This window comes from Seriola lalandi, unplaced genomic scaffold, assembly GCF_002814215.2.
Source record: "Seriola lalandi dorsalis isolate HSWRI2012SDOR001 ecotype SW California unplaced genomic scaffold, Sedor1 jcf7180002054954, whole genome shotgun sequence".
NCBI lineage: Eukaryota > Metazoa > Chordata > Actinopteri > Carangiformes > Carangidae > Seriola > Seriola lalandi.
The window spans coordinates 391,456-408,738 of NW_019525505.1; the positions used below are offsets into that span (position 1 = coordinate 391,456).

The 17,283-nt window shown below is 44.4% G+C and overlaps 1 protein-coding gene across 3 annotated transcripts; it reads right to left on the minus strand.

Annotated features, from left to right (window-relative positions):
- Positions 1 to 1,625: 1,625 nt before the first annotated feature.
- LOC111645565 (uncharacterized) lies at positions 1,626 to 17,092 on the minus strand. Of its 3 annotated transcripts, none has more exons than XM_087170618.1 (6): positions 16,885 to 17,092; positions 13,897 to 14,439; positions 10,104 to 10,153; positions 9,728 to 9,861; positions 5,664 to 5,830; positions 1,626 to 3,105 (listed from the first exon to the last, which is right to left on the minus strand). In XM_087170618.1, the coding sequence occupies exons 2-6, from the start codon at positions 14,392 to 14,394 to the stop codon at positions 2,935 to 2,937; spliced, it is 1,020 nt and encodes a 339-aa protein (XP_087026744.1). In that variant the 5' UTR covers positions 14,395 to 14,439; positions 16,885 to 17,092; the 3' UTR covers positions 1,626 to 2,934. The 3 variants fall into 3 exon arrangements, with proteins under 3 accessions (XP_087026744.1, XP_023250572.1, XP_087026745.1); XM_023394804.2 differs by having other exon boundaries at positions 16,750 to 17,090; XM_087170619.1 differs by having other exon boundaries at positions 13,897 to 14,513; positions 16,750 to 16,930.
- Between the last annotated feature and the right edge of the window lie 191 nt (positions 17,093 to 17,283).

Below are 17,283 nucleotides of genomic sequence, written 5' to 3' on the forward strand. Positions count from 1 at the left end.
TGGGGACTCCCCTGCCTCTCTCTCTTTCTCACACACACAAACCCATTGACAACAGACCTGACTGGAGATACGTGAATGGCAGGTGTGAACAGGTTTCACACTTGTTTCCCTCTCTGTCCCCTGGAGGATTTGGCCAGCCGACTTTGGTCCTCCTCCCATTTCAACAATCTGTGCCCTGAGTTTGGTTCGAGTTCATTTATGTAAAAAGACATATACACAAACTAAATCAAAGCACTTCATGGATGAGATAATTTACTGTGTGTGACGTCTCAACAGAAGAGCTGCGTTCTCAGCAACATGTCGCTCTCTGCTTGCGTCTGCCCTCTGACTTGAGGTTGAGCTTTACAACCTGCGACTGTGAAGATGGAGACTATCACAGCAGCCGTGGTGTTTGGTGTTTGCCTCAGTCGGTAACATATGACAATGAAAATGATTCAGTCAAGACTCTTCACAAAATCCACCGGCATACAGCCATGGAATTACTTCCTGCTTCTCAAATAGGTCGTGCCAGTGAAGGCTGTAGGCTGTGTCAAGAAATCCCATTCAGTTCAGCACCTAAACCTGCAGCCGTGTCCGTGGCCATGCACGACGAGCTGCTGCTTACGTGCATCCACACGGAGTCACTTCCTGCAGCTGTGTCAGTCTGTCCGGGTTTTTCAGGCACAGCATTGTTCTGTCAAACTGAACCAAAGGAGGAAACACACCTGAATTCACAGTAGCTGTGAAATATGCTTTTAAACCAGTTGAGAAAGTGAAAGCCAGGCTCACACAGTAGCTATCATGGCGGAGCAGTTAGATTTTGATACCACATGTTCCCACTGGTCCTGCAGAGAAAATTACGATCAAACCACCTTCAGAAACTGGTCTAAAAAACATTTACGAACAAGCTGCAAGGAGTATTTTTAGTTCGAGCTGCTCTCGCCATATGTCATCATCAGCGCCGCAGCAGGAGCACTGTGTAGTGCATGCTGGGATGTTTTATGGAGCATTTCTGTCAGTAACAGACCAGAAAAGCAACAGACTTGTTTATTTAGTCAGATCCAAACCCTGCTCTCCTTCAGCTATGACCCAAATGTTACTGCAGCAGCAGCTGCACCGGCTCTCAGCCCAAATGTCACTGAGTTTTCCCTCTGTGCTGGTCACCTGCAGCTGGCTTTCATTGTTTTGTTTTGGTAACTCAAATCCCACTTACTGCCTTTTTTTGTGCTTTCAGTTGCATCCCATGGTTTTTATCATCAAACACAAGCTACATACTTAGTGTACACTCCGCCCACTGTTGATTTAATATTGAAGGTGTATTTAATATCTTTATTATTAGCTGGCCAGGAAAAGTGTCTGACTACCCCAGGAGGAACTGGAGGAAGAGGCTTGAGGAAAGGGATTCTGGGTAACTGGACCCACAAAAGAGACAGAAAACACAAAGCCTGGAACCAGCTTCAGACTGTTTGCTCAGGTCGACGACGCGTTCAGCATGTCTCTCTATCTGACTCAGTATCCCGGCAACCTCCGCATGAGCAGGGGTCGTCCCGCCTCCACACACACACACAAACACACACACACACACACACACACACACACACACACACACACAGATCTGCATGGCCGCTGAAGAATCAACACACACATCAGACACATACAAAAGCAGGATTTTATTTCTTTAAAACTCTGGTGTGATTCTGTGTGTCTTTATGTTCTTCCTCACCACATGAGGGTGTTTACATGTTTTCAGGCTAAAGCTGCTCAAAATACTCTGATGCAAATAACCCACTTCAATTACCCAGCTGCTTTCTGAGGATATTGTATGTGGTAACTGTAGGAACACACTGAATCCGTTTCCTTGTCGGACTCGCTGCTGCTCAGCTTACCCACCTGTGCCATAGAAGTAACTCACGTAGTACTTTGACCTTTTCTAGCCAAGAGCTCATTCTTGCTGAACTAGTTTTTCCTTTCTGTCAGCAGAGGAAACGCAGCCTGAGCTCACTGGACCGTGGGGACATTAAGTACTTACGACAAGGATGTTTAATGATTGAAACGAGAGCTGCATAGTTTCACGGGTCATGTAAAGAGAGGAAAGAAAACCACCTCAGCTCTGTTTTTCCAAACTCTCAGGACAGACCGTGGCTACTGCCGCAGCTCAGAGCCAACCGGCCGAACGAAGGATGCGTTTAACATCCTGGGGAATTAGCTTCTTTTCATTTAGGGTTAGCCTAGCTTAGCATAAGGACTGAAAGCAGGGGGAAAACAGCTAACCTGGCTCTCCTCACCAAAGTGAAGAAATACAGCTACAACGCTCAGAAGTTACTAATTAACGTGGTGTTTAATCTGCACACAAAAACAGAAATCATGTCAAAAAAGGAAAGGGGATTTTAGTGGGAATTTGTTGATTCGTTTCTTGACGAGCAGCAGTTTATCCATCCGTGCTGTGGAAGGATAAACTGTATATTTTAGTGTTTACATGAGGTGCCGCTGCAGTAATGTTTCCACCTACAGCACACATCAGTAAAAAAGAATCAGATTAACAGCTAAACACAGCTTTTGGGCTCTGATGGCACCGAACCTGACGACCCTGCTGTGGTGACAAGTAATTCAGCTTTACAAGTGCTGGTGGCTACTTCCTCCTGCTTCCGGTCTTAAAGCTAAGCTAGGATAACAGTATCCTGACCATCCTGACAGGTCAGCACTGAACACAGACATGTCAGATATGTTGATGCTGATCTGAACATCTCACTGAACTCATCTATGAAGCGGTTGATGCACTAATTTATCAGATTTACATGTCTACACACAGCGTCCACTGAGCGTCAACATTTTGCTCCAGATCTACTTTTCTTTGTCTTCTGAAGACGTTTAGTTCTAGGATCTACAGTGATACAGGAAACGCTCGGGTCCGGCGGCTCATCGGCATCGGCCAGGTGAGTCGTCGGCCCGTGGCCTCTAGTCGGCCTCTCGGAGTAAGGAGAGGTAGACGTCGGACTGCAGGAAGCGGGGATAACAGTCTGTGTCCAGGAGCGAGTAGATGCGTTTCTGTGCGTGGGACAGCGAGGCGTGAGACGGCGCCTGCAGCAGCTGGATGGTCAGGTCTCTGGTCTTACTGTCCAGGTTCACCTGCAACAAGACAACACAGTTACTGCAAAATAGTCTTTCTAAAATGAGTGTATTACAACTAAAGCTGCTGTTTTAGTTGGGAACGTGTCGGTTTAGATGTTTCCGGTCTCTCGGCTTGTGTTTGTGACTGTTGAGACTTTAGAAAGATTTACTCAGTATATCCCGCTGATTGGATTGTGACGGGTTTAAAGTGCCGCTGTGTAGCTTAAAATAAATAACACAATCCTTCATGTACAAATGAAGTGAAGGAGTTTAATTCATGAATAATAAAACACACCTGTGCTTAAACTTAAAAAGTAAGAAAAAAAACTCAAAAAATTCTGAAGCTCATCTCCTCTTACTTCCTGATTGAGAAACCTGGATCAGGCCTTGAGCCCCGCCCACCACCTGCTGGCTCCAGGTGGACAGGTGAAATAGCAGAGAGCTTCAAGATGGTTAGAGGAGGAAACATCAGAGAGACTCAGCCACATGTTTGAGCCTCAGTCAGACCCAGACTCAGAGGAGGAGTCTGAGACCAGAACCAGAGACTAGCAGACGGATCAGAGCGGTTAGCGCAGTTAGCAGCTTGTAACTGGCAGTGGCTGACACAGTGTTAGCGGTTGTGCTAATGCTAACTCTCTCTCTGTACTGACAAGGTTTCAGGTTTATTTAGCCCCGCCCCCCGTCTCCACAAGTTGACAGGATTGGTTCCTTGTTGATGATTATTTCACTCATCATATGTCTTGTATTACATAAAAACATCATATTGATGTTAACATCAGAGGGGTCTTTAATCCTCTTCTCTCAGGGGTCTTGCAGCCAGTCTTGTCTGGTCTGGTCTGGTCTGGTCTGGTCTGGTGTGACCAGACTAATTTTAGCTAAACAGTTGAATGGTTTTATCACAACTCCAGCAGGTCACAGGGTGGTGACTTCTTCAAAGGCCCAAAGAACTCACTTCCTCCATTAGCCTTTTCCTGTCAGCACTGGGGTCCTGCATGAACACACTGTTTTCAGATGGAAGAAGCTGATATCCCCTATCCATGCATCAATCACAAATTGGCAACGTTCGAATCAGAATCTGGGGCCGGTTTCACAAAACACATTAAGTTAAGATTTTCCTTAAAATCTGTCACAAGGTTTCCTTGAAATAAAAACAGTTGCACAGAACACCCTTAAGTCTTCACTTAAGTAATTAAGCTTTTCTCCTTATCTTAGTCTTATACTTAAGGAAAGGACCAAAGTTCACTGTGGTGATGTTCCCATCAAAACAACAGGAGGATGGGAGAGCGGCTTCCCAAAAGTGATACGAGGTATAACAAGTGTTAATGGCAGCAAACAAACAGTAGAATTTTACGACTGTAAAATCTCTTTTTTTCCTTAACTAAGGAAAACTTTTAAGAGATTCTGTGCAACACCCTGGAGTAACTATCGGCTAAGGGAAATGAAAGTGTCATTCTCCAGAAGAAAACTTAAGGTGTTGTATGGGACCGGTCCATGATGACAGTTGGTGGGATGTCTGGTCACTGTCACTGTCACTGTGGGATTAATCTCACATAGTCACACCTATCTCCACAGCACTGTGTCTAATGGGCTGGCTGCAGCTACCATCATTCTGCTACAGGGGGAAAACTCTCTGGCTTGTTTGCATTTCTTTAAACAAATCACAATTATTGTGGGCGGCAATGAGCCCAGGACACAGCAACAAACATTTCCACATGTGGAGGTGAGCACTGTGATTAAAATGGCCGATTCCCTGCAATGAAAACGCCACAAAAAAAAATACATTAAAAAAAACATAAAAGAAGGAGATGCCTCCTGGAATAATGGCAGGCCTACACACAGTGAGTCAGACCACTGTGTGACCAAAACACACAGTGGGCTTTTGTTTCCATCCCAAGTTTTCAGGGGAAGTTTTGCAAATTGGAGGGAAATTCATCTTGCAGTTCAGCTCCCTGCACAAATTATAGTCTTTCTTAACACCAGCTTTCAGCCCAGAGTAAAAAAAATTATATATGTACATATATTAAGAATTTATATATAGCACACATATGTTTCTCATATGTTTATATATGTTTTTCTTATTAATTTCTCATTCATTTTAAACATGTCTCTTCACATTGTGGGAAATTAGACTTTTATACTATCAGACTGTTTATAATATCAACACATACTGACAGGCTGTGGGATGGAGAGCTATTATATAACATGTCTACAATATAAGCATAAACGTATATATTTGTACAGACTAGATATATACAGTATGTCAATATATATGTTTATATATAATCTTCACATACAGTATATGTACATATGAAATAGAAAAGTATATTTCATATATGGAAATTCAATATATGTACATATATCACATTTGTGTGTGGGCAGATTCTGGTTGAACTGCACATGAATGCAGCCACTGATGTTAGGCTGTGCGCGAGCTTCTGAAACACACCCAACACATTGTTTGGAGGCAAACGCATAGTTTTGCCTAATGAAACAGCTGAGAGGGAATTCAGTGGAAAGACGTGACAGGAAGAGAGGCAGCGCAGGCAGCGAGACTGAAGATGAAAGCAGGTGCGTACCTCTCGGGAGGCACCCGGCTGGATGTAGGTGGCGCAGATGTCCTTGGCCCTCCTGTGCAGGCTGAAGTTGTTGGATGAGTGTCTGTACTGTTCACAGGCCAGATAGAACTGCAGATTCTCCTCACTGAACTCAGAGCGCAGGAATGCTCCAAACACTGAAACACCAGCTGAGAGGAGGAGGAGGAGGAGGAGGAGGAGGAGGAGGAGAAGGGGGTTAAGTGTGGCTCAGCTCACCACGCAACATCACACTACACGTTACAAGAGGACGACACCCACACACACACACACACACACACAAACAACACTGACACAACCATCCCTCAGGCCTAATAAGGACATGACAAACACACAAGTAGTGTTTGACAGGATCGGTGCAAAAGCTCGGCGCACACCCGTCGCCTCGCCGGAGTCAGTCTGAGCGGCCAGACATCAGCGACTGCTCCCAAACTGCTGACACCACACGCACGCACAACATGTCACAGTTCACACACATCAGCTGCACGAGACAGCGCTCCAAATTAGCACGGCACTGATAAGGAGGCCAAGTCACACAGAGCGCTGGGGTCAGTCCTCAGGCAGCTCTCTGAACATGTGGCATGGCTGAAGTGCAACGATCACCTCCAAATAACAAATGTGAATGTCAGGAACGTGAACAATGAGCTTTACTTCATATCCATTGATATTAGACGTCTTTACAACAGCACTGTGTGACACACTCCTCCTCTTACACATGAAAAGTTGATTTAATGATCAATAAAACAATACGCTTCAGGAATATAGGAAAAGTTACATCTTCTTTACAGGGTAAGTCTAGTGATGTTTTATATTTCTGTTATGGTCAAAAACCTCATGTGCAGCCAAACCAATAGATAGTGTGTGTGTGTGTGTGTGTGTTACAGCCTGATGTATCTGATTCGTCTGAGCCACAGAGCTTCACTGTCTCCAGAGTATTCAAACACGTCACTGAGTCACTGTTGCAGTACGACATTACGCACAAACTGTCCCTCTCCCACAAAATAAGCACCAAATTTGGGTTAATCCACCGCTGAAAATAGTCCCACACAAATGAACTATTCTCTCCTGTTTAAGTAATGTTTGTTATAAAACTACAGAGAGCAGCTGTTTGGAGAAATGACTGAGCCAATTTAAAAATTGAAACTAAATACAGTTTCTGTGAGGTGTGGTCGGTGGGAATCGTTGAGCTTGGCTTAGACAGAGGAGGGAGGTCGGAAAAGTGTTGAGGGACCAAACGCATGGTTGGTTTTGGTTCTGGATGTTTTTTTTACTGCTTCCATTAAACATTTGTCTGTTTGAGAATTCACAAAATCAGTTTGAGTTGTGAAACTGAATCGATTTATGAGGTAAAATTCTTCTCATTTCGTTTTCAACATTGGTTGCAAATACAGCTCCTGAGTTTTATTGACTTTTATCTCGTTTTAACCAGATGAAGGATTGTAGTCATCAAACATCTGGATCTGAAGTTGTCAGAGAAACAAGCTGAGGAAATGTTAGACAGCTTTAATCCCTTGGACCGGTTTGAATCCCCTGGTGTGTTTGTTATGGGGAGGAGGACGCCTCTGTGGATGATTCAGCTGCTGGTAAAAACCTACTGAACGTCTGCTTCATAAGTTATCAGAGAAACAATCGGAACAAAGGTTAGCATCAATCTCAGATCGCAGCATCTAAACAGGCAAGGCAACCACTTGAGGCCCCTGAGGGCTCACAAATTTTACTCCACAGCAATGTCTCAAAATTTGGCTCTTCGCTCCTCCCTAAACAACCAATAGTAGTAGTAGGAAACATTAGGAAACCTGCCTAAAGGAGCCCCATTTAGATTAAACACAATGGGGATCAGTGGTTGGTCATTAGGTACGCCCATTCACAGCTCATTTATGTGTCTGTCTGGCTGCCGATTGGTCGACTGAACGTGCTGCTATGTCCCGCCCACTGAACACTGTCAGTCCAGAGCTACGTCAGAGCTTCTTCTCTGAGGAGAGCAGATCAGAGGAGGAGGTCAGTCCAGAAAGTCTCTATATGCTGCTAACTGGAAAAAAAAGTAGCTGAAGGGTTTAAAAAGTCGACAAATCTAGAGAGAAAATCACTGAGCTGCCAACACCGCTCTGTAGTAAACCCCCTTAAATGAGCACTGGTCTCATAAAGTGGATTATTTACAATGTGACAATGTTGAAGTGAGTTATTTATTTAAGTTGTTATTGTTCTTTATATTTTGAAAATTCCTCTGACGTGGACATTTGAAATAAAATTTATCAATAATTGATGTCAGATTATTTACATAGCGGTGATGATCACTGATGTGAGGGGCCCCCTGCCGATTTTTTGCCTACAGGGCCCCTCCTGACTCTAGAAACTCCACTGGACTCAAGCAAGTCTGACGTCTCAGCAACTTCACACTGTGTTTTATGAATGGAAACACATTCAGATGAAACACCAGAACAAGCTGTGAGCAGTGATGTGAAGCACATTGTCCCCTGGCATTCAAAATATGCTGTAGTGCCGACTGTGTTATCAGGGCGTTCAATCAGGGCCTGGACCGATTCAGCTGATATGGATGACAATATGAGTACGTCAGTAGATACTGGAGGAGAGGAGAGTGCTGAGCTGGCGGAGGTTCAGGTTTGATGTCAAACTGGTCAAACCTCCTCCAGCTGCAGAGACTTTCAGACATACTGTCGCAGTGATGTATAAGTCCTGGTGTTTACTACCTGTTCTATTCATAGAAGCAGCGGGTGGTGGGGGGGTGGGGGTGGTGGGGTCAGGGGAGGTGCTGGTTACAGTTCACAGTAAACAGTGACGCAGAGACAGATCTGACTCTCAGTGGCTCAAACATCTTTCGGCCGCGGCAGAAATGGTCAGAGGAGTTCAGGTCGGAACCTCTGATGAAAAGTGCAAGAGATTAAAAAGAAAAAAACTACCATCTAACTGTAGCTGTAAGTTCCTACATACGAAACATGTTGCCCAGTGTCAGAGCTCTGTCTCCTCCAACAGGAGAACGACCCAGAACATGAGTGACACTACTAGAGTCACCAGCCAAGTTACAGGAAACATGATCACAAGTGAACGTTTATGCCACAAAAAGAAGTTCCCTCGAGGTGTTACTGAGATGTCACGTTCACAAGAATGAGACGGAAGACCTCAAGAATTATTGCCTCCTCAGGCCCGTTGTACAAAACACCTTAAGTTAAGATTTTCCTTAAAGTCTGAGTTAAGATTTCCTGAAAATAAAAACAGTTGCACGAAACACCCTTTTATTGATACCCTTCTCCTTAGGGTAACAATAAAATGTTCACTGAAGTATTTCAGGTTTTCTCTTTAGTCTTACACTTAAAGTCAGTTGAACCGTTGCACAAAAGACCTTAGCAGCCAAACTAAGGAAAAAACCAAAAGGTACCTCTTATGGTGATAAATGAAGAAAATGAACACATCACAAGAAAACTTCTACTTTCCGCAGGTCAATGATCGCTCTACAGTTTTAAGCCACATGATCTTTCCGGTCAGGTTTAGTCGAGGTGTTTCATGTCTGTCTGTAAAAATCTCTTTCATTGCTGCAAATGCCTCAACTTTTTTCTTCAACTAAAGAAACCTTTTAAGAGATTCTGTGCAGCACCTTTAAGTAACTAAAACGTTAAGTGTCATACTTCAGCAGAAGTTTTGTGCAACCGAGCGTCTTTGGAAGGAGCTGAGAGTTGTAGCTGGGGGAAGGAAACCCATCAAACCTGAGAGAACCTGAACAGTTGACTCAGGAGAGTTCAGCCAAACTACCAGCTGAGAAGCACCGTCCTAAGTCCATGCCAAAGCAGCGACTCTGTTCCATTAAATATGGGATCAACGATATTTGATGCCAGTCACTTTTGTCCGTTTCAACTTATTTCTGAGTAAATTGTGGGAGGGTCAGGGTTCCTGTGGACCAGGGCCGTATGACGGACACACAGATGACATTGCCAAACTCGGGCGTCACATCTACAGAGCTGTGTATGAGCACCCATGCCTCTGGTTGGTTCCGTGATTTAAATGGAAAATAATAAACTCCATCAGTTTGCACTTACTTTGGCTGGCCAGCAGGGCGTCCAGGGACTCGGCCCACTTCTCCAGCTCCTCTTGACTGATCTTCCTCTTCTTGCTGTGGCCCACCTGACTCCACTGACGCATGAAGAGCAGACGAGACCTCCTCTCTGTAGCACTGTGGACCAGGACCAGAGAGGGACAGGGGAGAGGTGGTACCAACAAATACCATCACATCCAAGAGCCGATGTCAGGACGACAGCTTCACAACACTCTCGTCATGTAATAATACAATACTAACTCGCCAATGTGGTCACATGGTTTTTCGGTTATGTTTGTCCAAAACAGCGAACGATATTGTCTTCAGTGTGGTGCAGAGATCATAATGGAAAATCAGCAGGATATGAGTGTGATTCTCACCTGTCTTTCTGTTCTGCATTGCACAGGTTGGAGTTTGAGGAGTGAGGACTCTGAAACAGAAAGCACACAGTTAGCTGGAGATCTCCCACCAGCGAAGCGTCTCTCACTATAAAACTGATTACAGTCCTGCTCAAACTGGTTCATTTGCATTTATTTCTGGAGATATTCTGAACCTTCATGTAACATGTGCCTCTAGCGTGTTACATTAACCCTTGTGCATCCTTAGGGATGTTTCTGTCTTTTTCATTTTTGATGTTTTGATAATTTCTTCAGTGTGCAATGGCAAATACATTTTTCCAAGGGTGAGTATTTTTGAGGGGATGTTGGAAATTCCACCTCAGCTCCTGTGATATGAATCTAATACACTGTGTACACAACATAGTTACACTCAGGACCTTAAGGACAAAAATGTTGAAACCTACAATTTTTGATCTCTCTGCCATTACGACATAAAATCACACTATCTATTTTATTAGGCTTTCACTCTAAATTCCTGGATCCAAAGTTTTAGTTTTATTTAGTTTTAGGAATATTTGGCCTCAGGAGCAAATACATACATCGGCACTGTAGACCACTGAAATATGTATGCATCTAAAATGGTGTGAGTGATTTGGTATGAATGTCAGAGTGTGGTGTGAATGTGTATATTGAGAAATTAGTATGTGTGTGTTTACATGTGTGTGTGTGTGTACAGTTAGCGAGTGAAAATATATTGTACTGCAGATCACAATTCCCACCTCGCTGTCTCTTTTCCTCTCTCTCTCTCTGACACACACACACACACTTTTACCCACTGACCCACTCACACACCCATGCACAAATTTGCAAGTGCATGCGCAGGCCTTCAAACTAAATAGAATATAAAACATTAAAACTTAAAGGCGCAGTACAGAGTTACAGTGTGTGTGTGCATCTTTGTAGGGTGTACTAGGGTGCCTATATGCAAACGTATACGGTTACATGTCCATATAAACCGGGAGTAAGTGGTTTTAATTGCATTATTATTGTGATAATCAAAAAAAAAATTCCACTAAGCATTTAGTGTGTGGAATACAGTGGCTTTATGTAAACAAACTGGGATTTAAAGGGTTAAAATGAATATGATTGAATATTTGGTCGTTATGATGAGGACTGATGTTGGATAAAAAATGAATTCAGTGAAAGTGGAATATACTTTTATCATAGTTTTTTTGATGCCGAAATGTTTGTCCTCCTTTGTGTTTTATCATAAGAGCTTTCAATGGTTTACTATATCTAATAGCAAAATCTTGTGAGTAATTTTGTCTTTATGTTTTTGTTGTAAAGAATACATATTTGTGTCATTTTTGATGTTATTTTATATCTCATATTTAGTCCATGGTGTCCATGGTAACGATGCAGCTATATAAAGTCGATTACCGGAGGAACAAATCAGACCAGGCTTGTATCCCCTTGTGACATATGAAACCCTGGCTGTCTGAATCTGTTTTTATGAGACTGTCATTGGTTCACTGCAGTTCAAGGTGGAAACACTCAGTCATGGGGTTGATGAATATTTCTCTCATCATATGTCTGTATTACACTGCTCAAAAAAATGAAGGAAACGCTTAATCATCACAGTATAACACCAAGTCAGTTCAACTTCAGGGATATCAATCTGTCCATTTAGGAAGCACAAGTGATTGTGAATCAGTTTCACCTGCTTTGGTGCAAATGAAAGTGACAACAGGTGCAATGGAGGCAACAGCAACACAACCCCCCAAAAAGGGAATGGTTTTACATGTGGTGACCACAGACAGTTGCTCTCTCCTGATTCTTCTCTAGTTTGTGTCCTTGTCACTACTGGTGGCATGAGGCAGTACCTGCAGCCCGATCAGGTTGCACAGGTAGTCCAAGGAGAAGGCTTGCTGCGTCTCCCAGCACAGTCTCAAGAGCATGGAGGAGATACCAGGAGACCGGCCGTTACACGAGGAGAGCTGGACAGTTGTGCTGCCTGTAACATCATCCAGCATGAGCGGTTTGGCGGCGGGTCAGTGATGGTCTGGGGAAGCATATCCTTGGAGGGTCATAACCAACAGTACCCTGACTGCTGTTAGGTACTGGGATGAAATCCTCAGAGCGATTGTCAGACCTGACGCTGGTGCAGTGGCCCCTGGGTTCCTCTTAGTGCAGGACAACGCCCGGCCTCATGTGGCCAGAGAGTGTAGGCAGTTCCTGGATGATGAAGGCAGGCCACAGACTGTCCAGGAGCTCAGTGATGTCCTGATCCAGGTCTGGGAGGAGATCCCCCAGGACACCACCCACCGACTCATCAGGAGCATGTCCACACGTTGTTGCGAGTGTATACAGGCACGCAGGGGCCATACACACTGCTGAGTCACATGATGAGTTGGATCAGCCTGTGATTTCAATTTGTTATTTTGACTTTGGGTGTGATTGTGAATCCCGCCCTCAGTGGGTTGATGATTTTGGTTTCCATTGACTGTTGTTATGTCATTTTGTTCTTAACACATTATACAATGTACATCAGTAAAGACTTTACACTTGAATAATTCGTTCATCAAGATCCAATGTGTGATTTAAGTGTTCCCTTCATTTTTTTTGGAGCAGTGTATATAAAAAACATCGTATGGATGTTAACATTAGAGTGGTCTTTAAGATGGAAGACTCCACATCAACTTTTGATCTCACACTATAAACTATAACCCTGATTGTGGAATAACATCTGTGACTGTATACATATACAGTATATATATATATATATGGAGGAGACACTTTTAGGACTGGAGGGGCAAATAACAGCAGCATGTTTGTATGTTGGTGTTAAATTGATCCATGTCCAGTATTACAGATGTGTAGCTGTTGTGTTTGCTCGAACCTCCAGTACTAGAAATTTTTGTCTTTGTCTTTTCAACTTTAAATTATATGTACAGTCACTGTATGTGTGTTTATGTTGGTTAAACTGTTAACGGTGAATTAACCAATCAAGTTAAAGCAGCAATTATCAATATTTCACTTTAAGAACGGATGAAATCACTATGTGTAATGTGAAAAGTGTCATCCAAACTCTTTTAGCTCGTTGTTTTGGTTCCCCAGCCCTCGACTTTACTGTTCCAGCTGCACACAGCTGTTTGATGAACGCTAACGCTGCTGTGTGTCTGCTGGACGTGTTTGCCAACATGAGCACAGATCACAACTTTTCTACGAACGCGTTTCAGTTGCAGTTTTGTACAAAATAGAAGCGATTTCTTAGAAAAGTCAACAAAGCGCAGCGGTGAATGTTCTGTGTTTCCACTGAGCGATGTCATGTGAATGAAGCTGGGTTTTCTCCTCTCACCATATTGTCACGACAGATTTCCAGCGGTTTGCCTCTCTGTTGGAACTGTGTTTCCATTTCAATCTTGCTAAATATAGTTTTGTGAAAAACCACCTCAGGTGAATGTGTAGATTTTTTTGGCGACATTTGAGAGTTATTTTTGAAATTCAAGTGTTTCCATTTTTGGTTTTTAGGCTTGCAATTTCAAATTGCGCATTAAGCAGGTTAATGGAGACGCACCTACTGAGAAATCTGTGAACATCACACCTGCTTTTACTGTAGTCAAAGTTTTAAGCCTTTTACTCACTCACTACCTGACTCAAACAGGTCTCTGCAAATCCATTTTATAGCACACTGAATCTAGGACCTTACAGGAGGCAGCAGTAAGATAACGTTTGCTAAGATTTGGACCAAATGTTCAAGCCTTTAATGTGGATAATGTACTTTTAAGACTCCTGGCTATATTCTGCTGTACAGTGCTGAAACTTAATGTCCCACCTGCCCAAACAGACTCCTGAGGTGCAGTTTAGCAGCTGACAGTTTGGGTTTATGTTGGTGTTTGTGATGGGATATGAAGGAGAACGGGTTGGAGGAGGACGTAGGAGAGGAGGGCGGCAGATCATCTCTCGCCACACTCTCGGTGCTGCCCTGGGCGGCCGGGGCCAGCTGGCTGTCGCTGTAGGCCCTGCAGCCCTCGCTGATGACACACACTCCAAGGTGGCTCTTGTCCAGTTTGCCCAGCTCGCTCAGGTGCTCCGTGCTGACGCTGAGGTCCTTGGTCAGCTCCCTCTTGCCCCCCTCGCCGGCGCTCGCTCTGGGCTCCTGGATGGCGGGCGTCAGGCTGGTCGGCCTCCTATACGCCTCATGTTCGTCCATGTGAGGTGTGTAGGTGCCGGTATCCCGGTTCTTGTCATAATCTGCGTTCTTCAGTGCCACCCTCTTCCATGGGAGGAAGTCGAGATCCAGGAGGGATCCCTCGGAGCTGAATCTACGCATGGTGGCTGTATGAGTAGTGGTGGAGACGTGGAGGAAAAGGAAGTGCTGCAGAAAAGTGAAAAAAAGACAAGTAAAAGGCAGAAGTGAGGGAGGAGATGAGAGGTGCAGTGGAGCACGGCCTGTTGAATAAAGCAGAGAAGGTCGAGGAGGGTGATAATTTGATTATGAGTCACAGAGACTACAAGCTGCTCCGCTTTCCAGTTTCTATTCACTATACCCTCAGTGAGCACTTTATTAGGAACGGCACACCGACACTGGGTAGCTCCTCAGTTTTTCATGTCATGGATCCACCGGACGTTACAACTTTCACTCTGCTCCATGTTGACGTGATGCTTCACATCATTTCATTCATGCTGCCAATCTCCTGTTCTACCACACCCCAAAATGTGTTTCTACTGGATCCAGGTCTGGAGACTGGGGGGGGGGGCGACACTGAAGGTCACTGAACCAGTTTGTGACATGGAGCATGATCCTGCTGGAAGGAGCCATTAGAAGATGGTGAGACATTCAGACCATGACTGATTGGTGTTAAGAAGAAAACATTCCCCCACACCATCACACCGCCACCACCAGCCTGGACTGTTGACACCAGGCAGGTTGGTCCATGGATTCAGACTCTGACTCTACCATCTGCTGCCTCAGCACAAATCCACATCCATCAGACCAGGTCTTCAACTGTCTGCTCAGCACACATCAGTCATGTCAACATGGAGCAGAGCCTCCGAGGAGGTTTCAGCATCTGATGGATCCATGACATGAAGTGTGCCGTTCCTAATAAAGTGCATATAGAGTACATATATACATTGCTGGTTTTGTTCATCAATCCTCAGCCATTAACGCTTAATGACAAATTTTTGCAAATGCATTAAAAATCAAAATCTGAATACAAAAGTCTTCAGACCCTTAATTCAGTTCTTTGTAGGAACCCCTTCAGCGGCAGCTCCAGTGTGACTGGACAGGAAGTGTCTGTGAACTGTCCTCTTCAGGTCTCTCCACAGATGGTCTATGGGATTTAGGTCTGGACTTTGTCGGGGACACTCAGGGACAGTAAGAGACTGGTCCTGAAGAGTCTCCAGTGTTGTCTTGGCTGTTTGCTTCAGGTCACTGTGGACCTGAAAGGTGAAGTCTCAAGTCTCCTGGACTCTGGATCAGGTTTTCTTCTGTATTGGTCTCATTCATCCTTCCCTCTGGTCTGAAGACTCTCCCTGTCCCCGCTGCTGAGACCCCCCCCCCCCCCCCCCCCCCCCCCCCTTCCCACTGTTCTCCTGGGAACACTCAGAGCTTTGCGTCCTCTGTCTCACCACGGTTTGATCACAGAGGTCTACAGAGAGTTCACTGGACTTCATGGTCTTTGTCCTGCCCTACAGGTGAACTGTGGGACCTGATACACACAGGTGTGTGTCTTTCTAAACTCTGTCCAGTCAGCTCAGGTGGACTCCAGTCCACGTCTAGACTCATCTCAGAGATAATTAAAGCAAACAGGAAGCAGCTGACCACGTCCTGGAGCCACAGTGAAGAGTCTGAAGACTTTGGTAAATGAGAGATTTCAGTTTTTGATTTTTAATCAATGTTGTCATTAAGGGTTATTGAGGTTAGACTGAAGGGCAACAATGGCAATTTTATCGATTAATATTAAATCTATAACAATACAGGGTGAAGGCATGTGGACATCAATCATAGATTCAGGCAGCTGGTGTAAATTACAGTTTGTATCCAATAACTATGGAAGCACATTTACACCAAGTAAAAAAACCCCCAGATGAAACAGCACAGAAATGATGAGAGTAACAGAACATTATGAGAGAGGCTACTTGGTCAAATTCTGGCTTACTATGTCAGAATTATGGTTTAACAGTAGTATTTTCATGATTCCTAACTTAACAGCAGTTTTTCTTCTTTTTCTGGAACAACCTTAATAAATAATATATTAAATAATATTTAAAAAGTCAAACTTAGGATATAGAGAGTAACTAAAATTAGTAAATAATAAGTAAATTGTGACATCAAGTCTCTTATTTCACAACGCTTCGACCTTTTACTCAGCGACTCATAATTGTAACTTTAAAACTCATATAGTTTTGTTATGATCCTGGCGGAATTGGGCCGCCATTAATACTGACTGAAAAGGTGAAAATAAACACGGTCATTGTTAACAGCAGAACTGTCAGCTTACAGGAAAGTGACCGTGAATGTTATCACTGTGCCAGTTCATATGTTTAAAACCCAGCCCTCATATAACCCACCTTTGCTCACCTCTGCGGTGATAAAAAAACAACAGCTGACATTTGGACTCATGAGGATTGAGAGTGCCAACACTCTGCTGTGGTTAATTAACGCCTTGCAGCGTGTGTTTACCTCTTTGCCCAGCGGTTAAGCTCTCTCCATGGCAGATCGTTAGGTTTCTCCAGATCTCACGAGTAACATGTGCCTGAACTGAGGGCAGTGGATCCAGCAGTACCAACACAAGGTCCTGAAAGAAAGAAATCCAACCTGTGGTGCTCCGCTGCTGCTGCTGCTGCTGCTGCCGCTGCCTCCAGATTTGTTCTCAGCTTGGCCAGCCGCACCTCAGACCTCCCTCCTCTTACAGCGCGTTCACACGCTCACACACATGAATTCAAAGGGATCGCGGAAGGAAGACAGACATCAGGAAAAGTTCCACAAACTTTCCACCAGTGACATTTGAATGGCTCAGACGGGCCTCCCCCTCCTCATGACTGCTGCCACACCTTCACTTCTGTCTCAACTTGTTCGTCAGACTGACGCTCCTGAGAGGAGCCGCCTGCAGCACGCGCACACACGCGCACACACGCGCACACACACACACACACACACACACACACGCACACACGGACAGACTCACGCACGCAGGCACACACACACACACACACA